This window comes from Anabrus simplex, chromosome 4 (assembly GCF_040414725.1).
Source record: "Anabrus simplex isolate iqAnaSimp1 chromosome 4, ASM4041472v1, whole genome shotgun sequence".
NCBI classification, from domain to species: Eukaryota; Metazoa; Arthropoda; class Insecta; order Orthoptera; family Tettigoniidae; genus Anabrus; species Anabrus simplex.
The window spans coordinates 448,994,461-449,013,787 of record NC_090268.1 but is presented as its reverse complement, the minus strand read 5'-3'; the positions used below and the strand labels follow the sequence as shown (position 1 = coordinate 449,013,787).

Genomic DNA, 19,327 nt, shown 5'->3' with positions numbered 1-19,327 from the left:
CTTTAAAACGGTGTACTTACAATATCAAGTCCGACATGCGTGACGTTGGTTTAAAACCTGAAGATGTCACCAATAGGACGAAAGGGAGGATATGTAGAAAACAGCGAACCCCCATACTTTGGGATAAACGCCAGGAAAAGGACAGATACAAAGCACAGCACAACATCAACCATCTAACAAACACAAAGGAGTGAGTTCATTCCTCAATACTCGTTTGGCGTTTCGAAGGGCAAAGCCATTAAACACAATACAGGGTCAAATCCACATTTGTGACCCAGTTTGTAGCCACGACGCAGCGGAGTGTTGAATAAACGGCAGGTGAATGATAACAATAAGAAAAAGACGGGCAGAAAATGAGGGTTTATATTTAACCAGGTAATACAAATTTCATTTATTTAACAACATTTTTTGAGCAGATAAGGGAGCGTGACGTATCTTGTGACTGCATCATTCGCGATCTACCATCTTGAAGTTTAGAGGTGATGTCACCGTATTGATGGCCCGACACTCTATAGTAAGTTTGTCGCCCTCGTTGTACTCCAGAGTGAAATTGCGTATAATCTGAAAAAGGGAGAAAATGACGTGAGGCAGAAATATAACACCAAACATGAGGACACAAACATGTAAAATACACAAATAAGGAAGTAATTACGGCAGTCTATGGACGAATTGGAGAATCCTTTTGACAACTGTGATCATCAGTTAGACGTTTTGCTCGATCATCTCCGTTTAGGTTGTAAGTTTCTCAAAGTCCTCTGAATTATAATTACGCTGTTGACGGAGTGCAAGTACCTTAACTGAAACTAATAACTTGTCCATTTACCCCGATTTAAGCCGGAGACTCACTATTTTTCTTCCTTCCTCCCTCTCTCTTGATCGCAGGGTCGTATCTCCCGATGTGGGTTTTGAGATTTAGTATTCGTGTAGTTTTTAGGAACCCCAGGTTTTCCTCGTTCCTTAAATAAATGGAGAGTATTGATGTTCAGTAATCATTGGCATAACAGTGGTGTTCTTAAATATGACAATATGATTTTTATTTATTGTGCCATGAAAATCTTTTACTCTCCCCTCCCATCGTTTGTTTGTTCTTATGTGCCTTATAATGCTTGCAAGCTGTCTTGTGTATTGTGTACATGTTGCATGTATTTTAAATGTATATGTTATTCAGCTATGCGGTTACCCTTTAAATAATAAATTTTGCCCTTGCTCCCCCCCCCCCCCGCATGGCTTCAGAGAAATCGAGAAAGATCTCGCTCTGAAGCGCCGCTCTTGGATCGACGCCCCCTCTCTTCGCCTTACGGCCCTTCCCCTCTCTCCTCGCTCCTTGAGGAGTTGCGTTAGATTTGACCTTGGCCGCGACTTGTGGTGTAGCCTCTGCCTCGTGCAATTGCCTGCTGGCACTTGAGCTGTGAGCTCCCTTGACGGGCTCTTTTCTCTGGCATTTCGTCCCCAGTCACGTAGCGTGAAGGTAAGAGACTGGGACTTCGTTTCATTCCTTGTAATGTCTACGTATGGGATAGGCCTGAGGTATTAGAATGTATCTATTGTTGTGGCTACTCCAACCACTACTCTTATACCTTCATATCTTCCACACAATATAAATAACATTTGTTTGAGCGCCAGTTGCTTTTTTAAGAAAAACAACAAAATTCGGTAGAGCATACCTCTTATATCAATTATCTCAAGGCGTGAGGTGATAAACTCACATTTCTGGCAATATACAGGGATATGGATCAGGACAATATTAAATTACTGTTGCATTTCCACAATTGAGGATTGTACATGGAACTGGAATCACTTATTATAATTAAAAAATAAAACTGAGTTTATGACTAAATTTACGTCACAATGAACAATCATTGACGTCTTTTAATTTAACCAAAGAAATATATCGTGAGATTTGCGGTACTAATAAAAGGAAAATTTAATCTAAACAAAAAAAACTATTGGCATGGAACTTGAAGTGAGATGTGATATCGCCGCTGATTACACTCTTCTTCATGTTATGAATGCATAACATGTCTGATGCTTTAATTACCTGTTGTCTGCATACACCGCGGTTGAACTTGAAATTCTTGGGAAAACCTGTGAGCTGAAGTCGGGAGCCGTCTGTTGTAATCTTCTTATATAACAAGGAGTTGGCCTACATACCATGTACGCGTGTAGGGAGCTCCAATGTAATTACGTCCACTCAATATATTTTAAATAATTGGAAAATATTATTGAAACATCTTGTGAAGTCCATCCTCACAAGAAGATGATGTTTCTTTATCAGCATAGTACCCGTCTCTGCTCGGATACAAGCACCACTTGTAGACTTCCTCGATGATTACCTCTTCAAACACAACTCTTAGCTCTGACCATCACACTAAGACCACTTCTTCCATTTGATACATCTGACTGTTACATATGATCTGCACAATATGAACTGCTTATGATACTATGAACTGAGTACCTCTCCCCATCGAAGCATCACCTTATATCACCTCGCGATGACGACTCATCTCCCCACTCACTCTTCATCCCTTCCACTTCCACATACAGTAGCTGGCGAATACTGACACTTGGTCGCAATCACGTGTCCACGCACTGATGTCATCAGTCATGTGTCGTCTAAGCGTACCCAAGCGGTCCGAGAATGACTATGCTGAATGCGTCACCGGGAAATCTCCTTGCACAGTTAAACATAGCCTCGATTGCAAAATACTATGCCAGCTCATCTAGCCAAAGTTACAAGCCACAGCATGACAATATGAAACCAACAAATCTCACTTACTACAATACAGAATAATTACAAACATATTCACTTAACCTATGATGAAATACAATAATATACGTGATACCTAATTATTACAGTCTAAATGATGAGAAACAGAATATATAAAATCTAATGAATCGGGTTAATAATAATAATAATAATAATAAATACTGAATGGAATCTGTAACCCTGTTGTACGGTTACAGAACGCCTCCCTCATGAAATAATCGATTAAATGAATCGATTGATTCATGAAATATCTACACAATCACCTGAAATCGAGTACACCATAGATACATGTATAAAAATGCCCTTTACAAATTTGGTACATAGTATCATCCATCTGGATGTTCGTTGTTACACATATAAAACATTTATCAATTATCATTTTCACTTTGATTATACAGTATTATTTACATACAGATTACATTTCTTTCTCACTTCTGTCGTTTCAAACGTTCATTGAGTGTTCAAAAGTAATTCTCGAAGACATTTTATTATATACACTGTCTCCAAGCACTGGAGTTTATTGCACTGCCGTGCTTCACTTAATATCACAACACACGCTAATTTCACTGAAGTCCTGTTCGCAATGCCAGCTTCATAAAATATGGTGAATTAACATAATAATGAAAATTAATCAACAAACTCACATGATATATTTCTTAAGATTTCTTATATTGTATGTGCCTACGATATTTCCTTCCTTGTCTTCTAATGAATAAGCACATTTCCCAATCCATTTCACTACGGTGAAGTATCCCTGATATAACAAGAAAAACTTAGAAAATTGACCAGCTTCTGCTGATGACGGGAGTGGCACTCTGAGTAAAACCTTGTCACCAAGCTCAAATTCATCCAATTTAATCCTACAAAAATTATCATGCATATAAATTTGTGTTCGTAAAGATGTGTTCTACCAGGCCGGTCACTAAAAACATCACAATGTGATATCAATAATTCACACAATTCGTCCTTCTGACTTTCCGCTAAATTACATTTCTCCACTGTCTCATACAATTCATCTCTAGAATCTCTCTGTATAGACACATGGCAGACATCAATATTTTTCCTAATATTAGGAATTTCACAAGATCCTTCCGTACTAGAACACACTTTATTCGCACTAATTTCTGACAAAACATCATACGGTAAACTGACTTCCCTGCTACTCTTTCCCCAAATAAGATTGACATTACACAGATCAAAATTTAATTTAGCCTTGTGACACGTTAACCAGTCGGTACCTAAAATAACGGCATAAACTAAATTAGGCACAACTAAGCATGGTTGGAAAATACATTCTCCACTTATGCTAATGGGGACAGCTATTTGTTTATTCACTCTTTGAGACTTGTTTCCAACAGCTGTTACGATGAACGTATTCCTCACTGGAATTTCCGCTACCTCATACTTCTCTTTCAAAACTTCCTCATACAGCTTGGAATTTACACATGACTTCTCACTACCAGAGTCCAACAAAATCTTAACTTTTCTGCCCCATATCAGCAGTTCAATCGTCGGTGTAACAGTAACACTACTTAAATTATCCTCATTACATAATATAAGATCACTTAACAAATCTTGCCTTATATCTAAATTTAAATTACACTTATAAAATTTATTGTCTACGATTAAGTCGTCACTTAAAACATTTGAATTATTGCTACTTAGGTCACAATCATGTTCACTTACAACTATAGGCTGGTCGACATTGCCATACTTATCTACCTTATACGTGAACTCACCATTTACGGACTGTCTCAGTGACCTGTTTATACAGTCCGTTGCGCGTTTAAAGTACTTGGTTCAGTTACGACTTGTTGGTTACACACCTCAGTCGGCCTCCCCTGTTGCCTATTTCCTCTAGCGTCATTATTATTATTATTATGGCCTGTATTCTCTCGCCTCCCAGCTTCTGGTTGATTACCATAATCACGCCTCCCAGTCCTGAAATTTTCCGAACTATTCTGATAATTTCTCTCCCTGTGGAAATTATTATTAGGTCTCTCCTGATATTCTCTTCTGTAGTTACGATTATTCATAGGCCTGTCCTGATTATTAGATTGGTTACCCCTTCCTTCTACATTCCTATTTAGTGTCCTACTATTATTCAAGCTACTACCTAAAGCATCAAAACTTTCCAACAAAATCTCCATTTCCTTAATAGTCTCCACTCTTTGCATACAAACAGCTTCTCTTATTCTATCGGGATAGTGCTTAGCCATAAGTCTAACTATATCAGCCTCAGGTCCAATACATTCTAAATTTCTCCACACCAAAACATGAGCCAAAAAGTATTCAGTCATTCTAACACCCTCGTTAGAATTATACCTGCCAAACATTACTCTCTCTCTCTCTCTACTCTGAACACCTTCACTCCAAAATTTAGCCATGAATTTCTCCTTAAATTCAGTTAGACTAGACATCGAGCTTTTATATACTTGAAACCAAGACTTAGTCTCTCCTACGAAAGCATTAGATAAGATCTCCAATACAGTTTCCCAGCTAATAATATTGTCTCTTAATTGAACAGCAAATTTCTTCTCTACTACTCTCATAAATTCCATCGGGTTGAATTCTTTCCCAGAAAACTTAGGTAAATCATGATCTCTAGTGATTAAACCATTATTTACAATTATTTCACGTACATTTCTACTATCACGCACTTCTTTCTGGAGTACTCTCTGGCAACTCAGAAATTTTTCTTCCAATGTTTCCTCAGCCTTTTCTTCAATTTTTCTTAACTTCTCCTGTAATTTTTCTTCCGATTCTCTCACCTTCTGTGATAATGATTTTTGTTCACTCTCTAGATCACCTACTTCTCCAAGTTTTCTTTCCACATGTTCTACCCTACTAATACATTTCCTAGTTTCTTGCCCCACGGTATTGGTTATCTTTTCAAACCTTTCTTCTACTAACTCATTGATTTCTCCTTTATTAGACTCGATCTTGGCACCTAATTCATCAATCTTATGCCCTTGTTTGATGCATGTCTCACTAACTTGCTCTATTTCCGTATGGAGATTGCTCCGACCCAATTCCATCTCAGCTCTGATGTCACTACACTCCCTATTTACCTTACTTTCTAAATTATTAATTTGCTTACTTAGTTCTAACACCTTATGATCTATCTTATTACTAACATCATCGATCTTCTTATTAATACTAATACCCTGAGCTTCAATTTTCTCACTAATGACCGCTTCAATTTTCTCACTCATAATATTATTCTGAGATTCAATTTTCTCACTCATAATATTATTCTGAGATTCAATTTTCTCATTAATAACCGTTTCAATTTTCTCACTCATAATATTATTCTGAGATTCAATTTTCTCACTAATAACCGTTTCAATTTTCTCACTCATAATATTATTCTGAGATTCAATTTTCTCACTAATGATATTATTCTGCTCAGTCATTTTGGACATCAGCAAATTAAATAAACCAAGGTCAATCACCCCTTTACTTTGATCTTGAGTGACAGCGTTTTCCTCAGTTTCTACTATATTCTGACTTTCAGCAGGCCCCACCTTAGTCACCAACTTCCTATTTATGTTACCACCTTGGATTTCCTTGGACACAATAACCTCAGCCTCATCACCTGACTGCATATTGCTATCCTTGTCCATCTTCGGTTTCCTACTAATTTTTCGCGATCTCAAAGCTATTTCCCCTTGCACTTCCTCTGACATTACCCCTTAAATACAAACTTCAACAAAATGACCTTCCTAACATTACTCGGTGAATTTAACATGTGCGTACTCATTAAAAGAACTGATCCATGTATATTGCCATTCAGAAACACTTTTTCTGAACCTTTCGAGTCCCACGTTGCTGGCGACACTTTGTGGCTACTCCAACCACTACTCTTATACCTTCATATCTTCCACACAATATAAATAACATTTGTTTGAGCGCCAGTTGCTTTTTTAAGAAAAACAACAAAATTCGGTAGAGCATACCTCTTATATCAATTATCTCAAGGCGTGAGGTGATAAACTCACATTTCTGGCAATATACAGGGATATGGATCAGGACAATATTAAATTACTGTTGCATTTCCACAATTGAGGATTGTACATGGAACTGGAATCACTTATTATAATTAAAAAATAAAACTGAGTTTATGACTAAATTTACGTCACAATGAACAATCATTGACGTCTTTTAATTTAACCAAAGAAATATATCGTGAGATTTGCGGTACTAATAAAAGGAAAATTTAATCTAAACAAAAAAAACTATTGGCATGAACTTGAAGTGAGATGTGATATCGCCGCTGATTACACTCTTCTTCATGTTATGAATGCATAACATGTCTGATGCTTTAATTACCTGTTGTCTGCATACACCGCGGTTGAACTTGAAATTCTTGGGAAAACCTGTGAGCTGAAGTCGGGAGCCGTCTGTTGTAATCTTCTTATATAACAAGGAGTTGGCCTACATACCATGTACGCGTGTAGGGAGCTCCAATGTAATTACGTCCACTCAATATATTTTAAATAATTGGAAAATATTATTGAAACATCTTGTGAAGTCCATCCTCACAAGAAGATGATGTTTCTTTATCAGCATAGTACCCGTCTCTGCTCGGATACAAGCACCACTTGTAGACTTCCTCGATGATTACCTCTTCAAACACAACTCTTAGCTCTGACCATCACACTAAGACCACTTCTTCCATTTGATACATCTGACTGTTACATATGATCTGCACAATATGAACTGCTTATGATACTATGAACTGAGTACCTCTCCCCATCGAAGCATCACCTTATATCACCTCGCGATGACGACTCATCTCCCCACTCACTCTTCATCCCTTCCACTTCCACATACAGTAGCTGGCGAATACTGACACTTGGTCGCAATCACGTGTCCACGCACTGATGTCATCAGTCATGTGTCGTCTAAGCGTACCCAAGCGGTCCGAGAATGACTATGCTGAATGCGTCACCGGGAAATCTCCTTGCACAGTTAAACATAGCCTCGATTGCAAAATACTATGCCAGCTCATCTAGCCAAAGTTACAAGCCACAGCATGACAATATGAAACCAACAAATCTCACTTACTACAATACAGAATAATTACAAACATATTCACTTAACCTATGATGAAATACAATAATATACGTGATACCTAATTATTACAGTCTAAATGATGAGAAACAGAATATATAAAATCTAATGAATCGGGTTAATAATAATAATAATAATAATAATAATAATAATAAATACTGAATGGAATCTGTAACCCTGTTGTACGGTTACATTGTAAACTTGTAACGTTTTAGCTACTATTTCAGAGCTCTAAATGGTGTTTAGAAACAACATGTATTTTTAATGTTTTCCCCTTAAGGGAAGTGTCTGTGCTATGGGCAATCTGTAACTTTGAAGGTTCCTTTTAGTGTAGAATGATATTTACTGTAAATTCATACCTTGGATAATTGAAGTTAGAAAAGCGGAGGCTATTAACTAGTCCAGTGGAAACTCTGGTTACACTTTGGTATGCAATTTGTTTAGTGTTCTCCGCTTAGTTTGGAGTGCCTTGTAAGTTCTGTTGTAATGTGGTCAGATAGCCAGAGTACGCCCTAATTGTTCGGAGAAATAAACTTTTTTCTCGTTTATTGGTACCTGTTCGTGAAGGCTGGTTCCCTCGTTGTTTTAAGGTGGTTATTATGTATTATTGTGTTTTAGAATTACTTAAATGTGAGTGGTTTAATAATGTTAAATAACTTCAATTTTTGTGAAAACGGAGGAAGGCATTTTACATATTCGTAAAATAAAACTTTGAGCATATTTTATTCATGGCTCCTTAATATCCAGCCCCCTACGCCTACCGCTTCTTATAACAATGCTATTGGAAGAATATTCACGGAACACAACTGGTAGCAGAGCGTGGATGAATGGGGCTGGTGTAGTGTTGGATGTACTCGATCCTTCTAGAGAGGTGTTCTCTCGGTGTCCTTCCGTCACGGTGTACTTCGGTTTGTTTTTTCCGCTGCTATAATGACTACCCGTGATGTAGCCTACCCGGGGTCTCTCCGAAAGGAGGAATGTCTTTATGAACTGTCCATTCGTAACCTCGAGTCTCGAGGTAGCGTCAAAAATGATGAGGCATTATTGCGATCCAATTTAGACAAGCCTGTTATTGTGCCTCGCTATACTGACGGCAAGGTGGGCAGTGTCGCGTCCCTGATAGACACCAACTTAACTGATATTATCTCGGTTATGGAATTTTTGGAGAGCGATTTTGCATCTAGTCACCAGTTGAGAAGGGTTCCAGGTCGGCACATGCATTATGTTCAGCGAATTGGGAATATTTTGTCATTAGAGCTAAATGATGAGGTGAGGGGCCAGATGAAAGACTTGGAAGAGAAAGCGGTTAAATTATTGGAGAAAGTTGATTCGTGGCTAGCGAAGCTGTTAGTCAAAAATAAGTCTCTCCCTTCGGTCCCCTCTGTAAGTCGAGACGACTCTGGCAAATCCATAGGGAATGCAGAGGTCGGAGAGCAGTTACCCTTGCAATTTAATTTATCATCGAATATTTCTACCTTCTCCAACATCGCTCATCCCTTGACGTTAATGTTGAAGGATGCCCCACATTATTCCGTCAATTCTGCTAGCGACGTGGTAGCCTTTCTTCGCTTTCTGGTGGAGTTCTAGGACCATGCTCTGGTTTTTGGTAATTCGCACACCCATATTTTACAGATCATTTATCCTTTGGCGACTGGGGTTTTGTTTCATAGGATTGTTAAGGCTATCGCTGAACAAACAACCCTCCAACAATTCCACGCTCATTTATTAACTCATTTCATCACGGCTAGGGCTTTAAATTCGTTCGTCCAGACATTCTATTTCAGAATCCAGCGTAATGATGAATCGCAAGGCTATTTTATTTTTTACATCAAAAGTTACGCCAGGGTTTTCGCCCTCAATTTTTCAGAAGAACAGATTGTCTCGACTATCGTTGAGGGCATAAACCCTTTGTATCGTTCGTGCTTATATTTCGCGGCTCATCCCCGAAATTTTTCGGAATTAGAGGCGATGGTCGTCACCGTTGAAGGAGTTCGTCACGCGGAAACCTTACGTACGGGGAGTATTTCGTCATTGCCCAATGTAGCCGGCGCTGCTGATTCACGAAAACCAGTTAATCAGAGGAAATGTTACGAGTGCGGATCACGTGAGCATTTGCGTAACCGTTGCCCTTCTCGGCCTTCGGGCGGGCGGGGGAACCAATGCCAATGTCCCTCTTAGGAGTGGCAATGTTGTCTGGTTCAAGTGTGGACTTGCGGGACACTTGGCGAGGAATTGTGTTGGAATGTCAGCGTCCAGCTGACTAGGTAAGGGGGGTTTCTTGGCTCACGATCCCCCAGTGGGTAATGGCACTCATGGTAATTGTCCATCGGAGTGCTTACGGATCTCCGCGGATGTGAATGGGAGTGTCCCCTTTATCAAAGTGGAAATGTGGTGCGAACCCGTGTCGGCCTTACTGGACTCGGGAAGTGTGCTATACTTGGTTAGCGAGACATGGTATGCCGCATATAAAGCGATATCTAAATTTCCTGATTTAGAACCGGTCTCTGTTTTGTGTGTATCGGCCAATTCCTCTAGGGTCGATGTTATGGGGCATTTACTAGTAAAATCCGTGTTTCTAATTTTTCGTGGAAGTTTTCCTTTTGTGTAGCCAAGGATTTGTCGTGTCCCGTTATTTTGGGAAGTAATTTCTTTTCCTATTCCGGATTAGTTCTGGACTTACAGAATGATGTTTGTTGGTTCAAGTTTTGTCAATCATTAAAAATTCCCTTGTGCATATCTAACTCTGTGTCCCTTCGTTCGATTGTGCGCCCTCAGAGTGAGATGGCGAGCGATCTTAGCCATCTACCTGAGGATCAGGCTCAGAGTGTTAGGGAGCTGTGCAACACCTTTTCGGATATGTTGTCTGAAGAATTTGGCATGACCAACATTTTGGAATACAAAATTGAAGTATCTGATTCGACTCCCGTTAGAATTCCCCCTTACCGTTTGTCTACGCCTAAAATGAAGGCCTTGAAGGAAATCATCCATAAGATGCTTGACCAGGGGATTATTCAACCTTCTACTTCTGCGTATTCTTCGCCCATATTTCTCGTTCCCAAAACTCAGGGCGGGTTTAGGCCTGTCCTGGATTATAGGCTTCTGAACAAATTGTGTTGCAGTCAGTACCGCTCCCGGATTTACACTCTTGTTTCTCCTGGTTTAGGAAGGCAAAATATTTTACCGTATTGCATCTGAACCAGGCCTACTATCAGATTCCTCTTGCCCCCGAGTCGCGGCATCTGACAGCGTTTGCCACCGACTGGAATTTATATGAATTTCGTCGGCTGCCCTTTGTCATTTCGACAGGTGCTGCCGTCCTCACTAGGCTTTTAGATAAATTATTTTCGGATATCAAATTCAATTACTTATATCATTATTTGGATGATTTAGTGATTTATTCCGAAAGTTTTGAGGAGCATCTGTTGCATCTTAAGGAAGTGTTGACACGTGTCCGGAAGGCTGGGCTTACCGTCAAGCTTTCTAAGGTCTCTTTTGCCAAGCCCCAGATGTCGTTCCTAGGGCATGTTGTATCCCCTGACGGCGTCTCTGCCTGTCCTCCTCGAGATGTGAAAGGGGTAGCACGGTTTGTGGGCATGATAATTTTTTTCGGACTTTTATTCCGGATTTACCTAAGCGTGCGGCCCCGCTTAACTCCCTACGTCGGAAAGAGGTTAAATTTGAGTGGGGACCATCTCACCAGGTCGCTTTCGAAGACCTTAATTTAGCGTTTTCAAACGCTTCTATCTTAGCCATGCCCGATTTTTCCAAGCCCTTTATTGTGTAAACCGATGCTCCTTCATCCGCCGTGGCTGCCGTTTTGTTACAGGACTCAGAATTCGGTAGACGCCCTATCGCTTATGCATCCAGGACTCTGTCCGCTCTAGAGTCGAAATATTGGGTATACGAGCTTGAAGCGTTGGCGGTATTATTTGCCCTTGAGAAATTCAGGATGTACTTAGAGCACGTAAAATTTGAACTGGAAACCGACAACCAGGCGTTGAGTTGGGTCCTTGGAAAACCACTGAAAACTGGTCGATTAGCCCGTTGGGCGATCAGGACCTCGGCCTTTCAGTTTGAAGTGCGACACATCCGGGGGTCGGCTAATGTGTTAGCAGATTCTTTAAGCCGTATGTATTCTTCCGAGGATGTCCAGGATGACCAACCTTTGGACGTTGATTCCTCTGGCTTGCTGGCTACTTCAGTGGCATTTTTGTCTGTCAAGCCCTTGTTATATCATGACATAGCGAAAATTCAGAGAGAAGATCCGGTGTTAGGACCTGTGATCCCGAATTTAGAGGAAGGGAAACAGGTCGCTCCGTACCTTTTAAGGAACGGGGTCCTGTGTTGCCCTTCTCGGCACGATAAAAGGACGAAGGCGGTGGTACCCGCCGTTCTGATGCCCATGATTTTTAAATATTATCATGAGTCCCTTCTTGCTGGCCACCTTGGCGTGTTTAAAACCAGAGAGAAGATTCAGGAGAACTTTATTTGGAAGGGGTTGGATGGTGAAGTGCAAGAATTGGTCAAAGCTTGTAAGGTTTGTAGGGTCAGCAAACCGCCTCTGAATACTAAGGTAGGGTTCTTGTCTTCCACTCAAGCTACTCGCCCCATGGAGCGTATATTCATCGACTATGTTGGGGCCCTACCCAAAACGAAGGGCGAAGCTAATAGATTTATTTTGGTCTGTGTCGACGCTTTTACCCGCTTTACGTGGATGTTTCCTACCAAATTGGCTACCACTGACACGACGGTAAAGTGTTTGATAAGCATTTTTTGCACCTTCGGCCCTTGTCAAACCTTAATCTCCGATAATGCGAGGGCTTTTAGATCCAATTTGTTTAGGAAATCTTCTTTCGGTTTCTCCATCTCGCACGTCACTACCTCCGCGTACTATCCTCAGCCGTCGTACGCGGAGAGGGTGAACCGCAATTTGCTCTTATCGCCTTCCATCATGAGGATATTTTGAGATGGGATACCTCGGCTCCTTGGTTAACCTTTGCCTTTAACTCGGCGGTTCACGAAGAGCACAAGACGTCGCCGTTTTCTCTCATGTTTAGTTTCATCAATAATTCCCCATTTTCTAACTTGTGGAATATAAACGATTTGTTGCCGGAGAAAATTGATCCTCCTTATGTTAGGGCCACGTGAAAACGCGCTATGGTTAATCTTAAGATGTTTAACTTAAGGAAACAGCAACGTTATAATCAGGAGCGAAGACCTGTCAGCCTGGCCGTCGGCGATAGTGTTTTTGTCAGGAATTTTGTACCATCAGGAAAATTATCCCCTCGCTTTTGGGGACCCTGTACTATTTTGCAGTTCCTTAATCCGGTCACCTTGTTCCTCAGGGACCCCGTGGCGGAGAGGGTGTTTAGGGTGCACCTCTCTCAGGTCAAGCCTGGCTAAGTTCTCGGTGCTGCCTTTTTGGGACGCTTCTTGCCTTTCTTCTATTTTATTTGAGGAGGGTTTCTTTCTACGAGTGTTGAATTCTTATTGTGTTACTACCTTATATGGTGTTGCACTGTATTTTATTGATTAGTATGCTCTGTACTTCTTCTACCTCACGCCCGTTCCGTTTACCCCCCGCTTGCTACCCGCCTTACCTTCGCGCTGCTGCCGGGGCATACCTGCGGCCTGGCGTTGTCGACCCTTCTCCGGTCCTTCTTGAATGTGGAAATTGTTACAAATTTCTGTCGGCTCTGTGTTTGTCGTTCTAGCCATCTAGAGGTTCCTGTTGCCTGAGCTCTCTGGGATGGCCCCTCGGTGGAGATTGTGGTACTTCGTACATCCTGATAGCCGATTGTTTCGGCCCGTTATTCACAACACGTTTTGGAGCCCTTCCTGCGAACCTTCTTTGTTTGGCGGAGCACTACTCCCTTGGCTATCCGCCTATCTGCATCTTCGTTTATGTGGAGGACCGAGTAGTAATTGTGACGCCGTATAAATCTGCAAGCTTGCTGGAGTACCTTGCATGAACTTACTATGTAGGAAGGTTTTCCTTCCTTTCGGAGTCTGTACTCTACCTGTGAATTGTTTCCGCTCCGTGAAGGAGCAGAATATGGAAGCTTTTCCTACTCATCTTAAGAAGGACTGTTTTGAAGTTGGATATTGCTGCTTATTCTTGAACATTTCCGACGTCGGTGTTTAAGGGTGAGAGTGTCTGTGCCATGAAAAACTTTTACACTTCCCTCCCATCTTTTGTTTGTTCTTATGTGACTTATAATGCTTGCAAGCTGTCTTGTGTATTGTGTACTTGTTGCATGTATTTTAAATGTATTTGTTATTCAGCTATGCGGTTACCCTTTAAATAATAAATTTTGCCCTTGTTCCCCTGTGATCTAAGCATAAGTCTCTTTGCAAGTAAATATAAATTTTGCTTTACAGTTTTGTTTAAAACTGTATCGCTGGCGCCCAAACATTACATAGAGAAATGGGAAACCATGGAATGCTAATTGATTCTATATGCGTGGCAATTTGCGGGGCAAGCCACATATAGTTTATTTTATATTTCATGCATCACCAGGTAATAACTTTCGTCTCCTCTAGTGTTTTGATGAGGAGAGCGAACAGTTACAACTGTGAGGCTATTTTAGCATATGTACAAGGACAAAAAAGGCAATTCAGATGGAAGCTTCCCAAAAATTATTCTGGAAAAAAATTAAACCTTAAAACGCGTTCAACAAGGCCAGTGCTTTGAGCAAAAATCTTGATCAGAAATTTATGAAGGGGCCTAAGGCAGTTACAATGAAGGGTGATATGTTCCTATGCTTAAATACATGCAATATTTTAGTATTAAATAATTAATTAATAACAGAAGTCACATAATTGCGTAGTATAATGTGCTAAACATTCCTCGAAGTTACGTCATCAATGATATGTCGCAACATGTCGGGATATGTCGTAACATGTCGGGATATGCCGAAAAAAATGAAAAAATACTCCTGATTTTTCTACTTTTGAAAGTTGGCAAGTCTGACTTCTTGATATGAGAAAGAAATTCGTTCCAGTAATCACATTAACTGGGTTTTACATTATCTCTACCACCCGCGCTATTTCTCTATATATTTCTGGAAGTTTCTTCATACATTCGGCGTCACGGCTTGGAACCTACGGCACAGATCTACTTCTCTAGACGCACGCTATTGGGTCATCACCATCATTCTACTTGTTTCTAGAATGTTTACTAACCACTCTCGCCCTAGCGATACGCACAATTCCTCTTCGGATAAATCGAATAAATCCGGCTTTTTATCTTACTCATTGTCTGTGATACTGTGCTGATTCGACGCTGGGGTGGTACGGTCCTGTGTCATGTTGGTCCTTTCCAGCACTATCGTCCACCAAGCCGACGTCCATGCTGAAAGGTAGGGAAAGAGCAACAAAAAATCATTTCTGTACAGGCCATTTAGGCCCTCGGAAGTTTGGAGGGTAAAGCCTTCCACTGGGGTGGTATTTTTCCATGTTGGTACTAAGAACGTAAGGCAAGCAGGAATTGGTACTAACATAGTGGAGATATTTGGGATCTGGTTACGGCAGCACAGAAGATGTTTAAGGAAGCAGAGATTGTTATCAGTGGGATACCATGTAGGAGATACTGAATGGAGGGAAATTGGGGATTTAAATACGACTATGGAATGGTTATGTGGGATATTGGGAATGAGATTTGTAGATCCTTATGGGTGGGTAGGAGACAGGGATCTACTCTCAGATGGCCATCACTTGAAAAACGCAATGGTACTGTACATATAAATTAGGGGGTTTGTTTGGAAGAGGGAGCGGTGATGACAGTATAGGGGGCATGAATTTGAGTAAAAATGACATAAGATAAATGGAAAATGATAAATAAAAATTTAAATCGTCTATGGAATGGGTTTTAATCAATTGTTGTGCTGTGTAAAACTCGATATTTACTCTTAAAAGTGGTAAGGAATAGTAAGGACCCATTATATTAAAACGGGGAAATATGAAGTTTAAGAAGGAAGTGCAGATTAGAAAGAAATGGAGTTAGAAATATTTGTGGATGTAAGGAAACGTTGAAGGAGTTCACTGAATTCAGTGAAAAATTCAGCTAAGGATAACATGATGCTAACATAATTGGGGCCACTTGAATTTTGAACACGAAGGACCTTTCTATTACCTCATTTTTGATCTTGTGTGCTTAGCTTTGCCAATCCTCTCCTGGATTGATGCTGTGGATCTAAATAGTATGATAGCAGTTGTCATTCAATTCATCATTAGCTATAGTTTTAGGTTAAGGCCACCTATTGAAAGGTTGTAATCCGTGCTATTTAATTGGGCAAAAAAGGTCGTAGCCGTAGTTTAATATTATGGATAGGTGGTAAAGTTTGTAAATATTATCATGCATAAATAGCTCAACATGTCTTCTAAAAACATTTAATATTTGATAAATGATTTGTATGGCCTGTAAAAACCCACCCTTAATCCCGTAATTCCTCAGAACGGCTGCCATACGCGTTACAGGTCTGACTCTTACCTTGGCAACAAGAATCAGGATCTCGAGCTCGGCGAATCTGCGCCCCACACACATCCTGGTGCCGAAGCCGAAGGGCATGGTGGTGAAGGGATGTGCTGAGTGCTGGTCCTCACTGCCCTTCAACCACCGTTCAGGAATGAAGCTGTCAGGATCACTGTAATGTCTCTTGTCGCGACTCATCATCTGATGGCACATGAAGATGTTCGTCTGCAACACACACGAGCTGCATTACAATAGTTTATATTTTCTTCCTGAAATTCAGTTAACTAGTTTTAGCTCACTGAAGTCAGCCCCATCAGTCCGATATCTTCCCGCTGTGGGTGGGAACAGTAGAAAAACACCAAGGATATTCCCTGCCTCCTGTAAATTGTCTCTTGGGTTCGCATCATGGGTTGGAAACCGCGGGACACTTAGCTGAGTCCTGATATTGCTTCCTCTTACTAATACCAGCCTTCTCACTTTAATGTATCCTATCCGACCTCCCTTGGTCAACTCTTGTTTCTTCCGACCCCTACGATGAAATTCCGAGACCCAGGGTGTTTCTGATCTTCACACCCTTCGTGGGCTTTCTGCTTTTTCGGCCGATACCTTAATTTTTCCATATGTGCAACACATTCCAGTTTTTCCTCTGATTAGTGTAAAAAGAGGATGGTTGCCCAGGTATACTTCCTCTTAAAACAATAATCACCACCACCAACACCACCTAGTGAAGTGTTAAATTCGAACATGATAATTACATTTATATTTTAAGTACTTGTTTTACGTTGCACCGACACAGACCAGTCACATCCAGTTTCTAGCCGCGCCCAATATTGCTTAAGTTCGGGTGGATATTTCCCATCCTTTCTGAGACTTCCTAGCTCTCCCAGCCCTTCTCATTGGTCGTTGGTCATCCATCCTGCAACTGGCCACGCTTAATGTTGCTGCAAAAGTTCATGTGCCTTCAAGGCTCTTATGGTCTTATGACGATGACGGTCTAGGAGTGGGAAGGATGCGACCGAGTCCTTAGTCGAGGCACAGCCACAACATTTGCCTGCTGTGCAAATCGGGAAACCCAGGAATACAATCTTCAGGCTGCCGACAGTGGGGGTCACACCCACTATCTCCGAATGCAAGCATACACGACGTGACCCAAACCACGGAGCCACTGACTCGGTGCGTGACATTTTGAATGGACTCAGAACGGCAATTCGGCGCCTTCCTTTCTCTTCCAGCGCTTTCCCCTCACCCGTATTGAGCCGCAGCCGTCAACGACATTGATACAGTTTTACGACCTGATGTCCTCCCTGTGAGGAGGAACGCATTCACTCTAGTGGTGGCTGGTAGTGTGTTGTGCACCGGGACAAATACAAACCTGATAATCCCTGGTCATCCGTTTGTGCACCTGTGAGTTTCACAAATAGGAGAAGTCCTCTCAGTTTCAATTACTGCATTGATGGGGTGAAAGTTCCTTATGGCTATCATTGTAAATACCTATGTGTTAATATAAGGAAATATCTTCATTGGGGTAATCACATAATATGATTGTAAATAAAGGGTACAGATCTCTGCAGATGGTTATGAGGGTGTTTAGGGGTTGTAGTAAGGATGTAAAGGAGAAGTCTCTGGTAAGACCCCAACTAGAGTATGGTTTCAGTGTATGGGATCCTCGCCAGGATTATTTGATTCAATAACTATACAAATGAAAAATAAAGAATCTCGATTTGTTTTGGGTGATTTCCAACAAAAGAGCAGCGTTACAAAAATGTTACAATGTTTGGGCTGGGAAGACTTGGGAGAAAGGAGACGAGCTGCTTGACTAAGTGGTATGTTCTGAGCTGCCAGTGGAGAGATGGCGTGGAATGACATTAGTAGACGAATAAGTGATAGTTGAGAGGGGAGTTCCTCAGGGCAGTGTTATCGGACCTTTATGTTTTCTTATATATATAAATGATATGAGTAAAGGAGTGGAATCGGAGGTAAGGCTTTTTGCGGATGATGTTATTCTCTATAGAGTGATAAATAAGTTACAAGATTGTGAGCAACTGCAACGTGACCTCGAAAATATTGTGAGATGGACAGCAGGCAATGGTATGTTGATAAACGGGATTAAAAGTCAGGTTGTGAGTTTCACAAATAGGAAAAGTCCTCTCAGTTTTAATTATTGCGTTGATGGGGTGAAAGTTCCTTTTGGGGATCATTGTAAGTATCTAGGTGTTAATATAAGGAAAGATCTTCATTGGGGTAATCACATAAATGGGATTGTAAATAAAGGGTACCAATCTCTGAACATGGTTATGAGGGTGTTTAGGGGTTGTAGTAAAGATGTAAAGGAGAGGGCATATAAGTCTCTGGTAAGACCCCAACTAGAGTATGGTTCCAGTGTATGGGACCCTCACCAGGATTACCTGATTCATGAACTGGAAAAAATCCAAAGAAAAGCAGCTCGATTTGTTCTGAGTGATTTCCGACAAAAGAGAAGTGTTACAAATATGTTGCAATGTTTGGGTTGGGAAGAATTGAGAGAAAGAAGAAGAGCTGCTCGACTAAGTGGTATGTTCCGAGCTGTCAGCGGAGAGATGGCGTGGAATGACATTAGTAGACGAATAAGTTTGAATGGCGTTTATAAAAGTAGGAAAGATCACAATATGAAGATAAAGTTGGAATTCAAGAGGACAAACTGGGGCAAATATTCATTTATAGGAAGGGGAGTTAGGGATTGGAATAACTTACCAAGGGAGATGTTCAATAAATTTCCAATTTCTTTGAAATCATTTCGGAAAAGGCTAGGAAAGCAACAGATAGGGAATTTGCCATCTGGGCGACTGCTCTAAATGCAGATCAGTATTGATTGACAAGTTTGAGTGGTGTCTTTAAAAGTAGGAAAGATCACAATATGAAGATAAAGTTGGAATTCAAGAGGACAAATTGGGGCAAATATTCGTTTATAGGAAGGGGAGTTAGGGATTGGCATAACTTATCAAGGGACATGCTCAATAAATGTACAATTTATT

General features: G+C 40.8%; 1 protein-coding gene across 3 annotated transcripts in view; it reads right to left on the bottom strand.

The window, feature by feature from the left end:
• Window positions 1-345: 345 nt before the first annotated feature.
• The window catches only part of LOC136872816 (probable cytochrome P450 49a1), a 225,947-nt gene continuing 206,965 nt past the window's right edge, over window positions 346-19,327 (bottom strand). For 2 of the 3 annotated variants that reach the window (XM_068227324.1, XM_067146654.2), the window contains exons 11-12: window positions 16,335-16,541; window positions 346-561 (exon numbers count right to left, since the gene is read on the bottom strand). In XM_068227324.1, the coding sequence (XP_068083425.1) occupies window positions 448-561; window positions 16,335-16,541 (321 nt within the window). In that variant the 3' untranslated portion in view covers window positions 346-447. The remainder of the gene's footprint in view (window positions 562-16,334; window positions 16,542-19,327) is intronic. The other variant, XM_068227325.1, reaches the window with a different exon arrangement.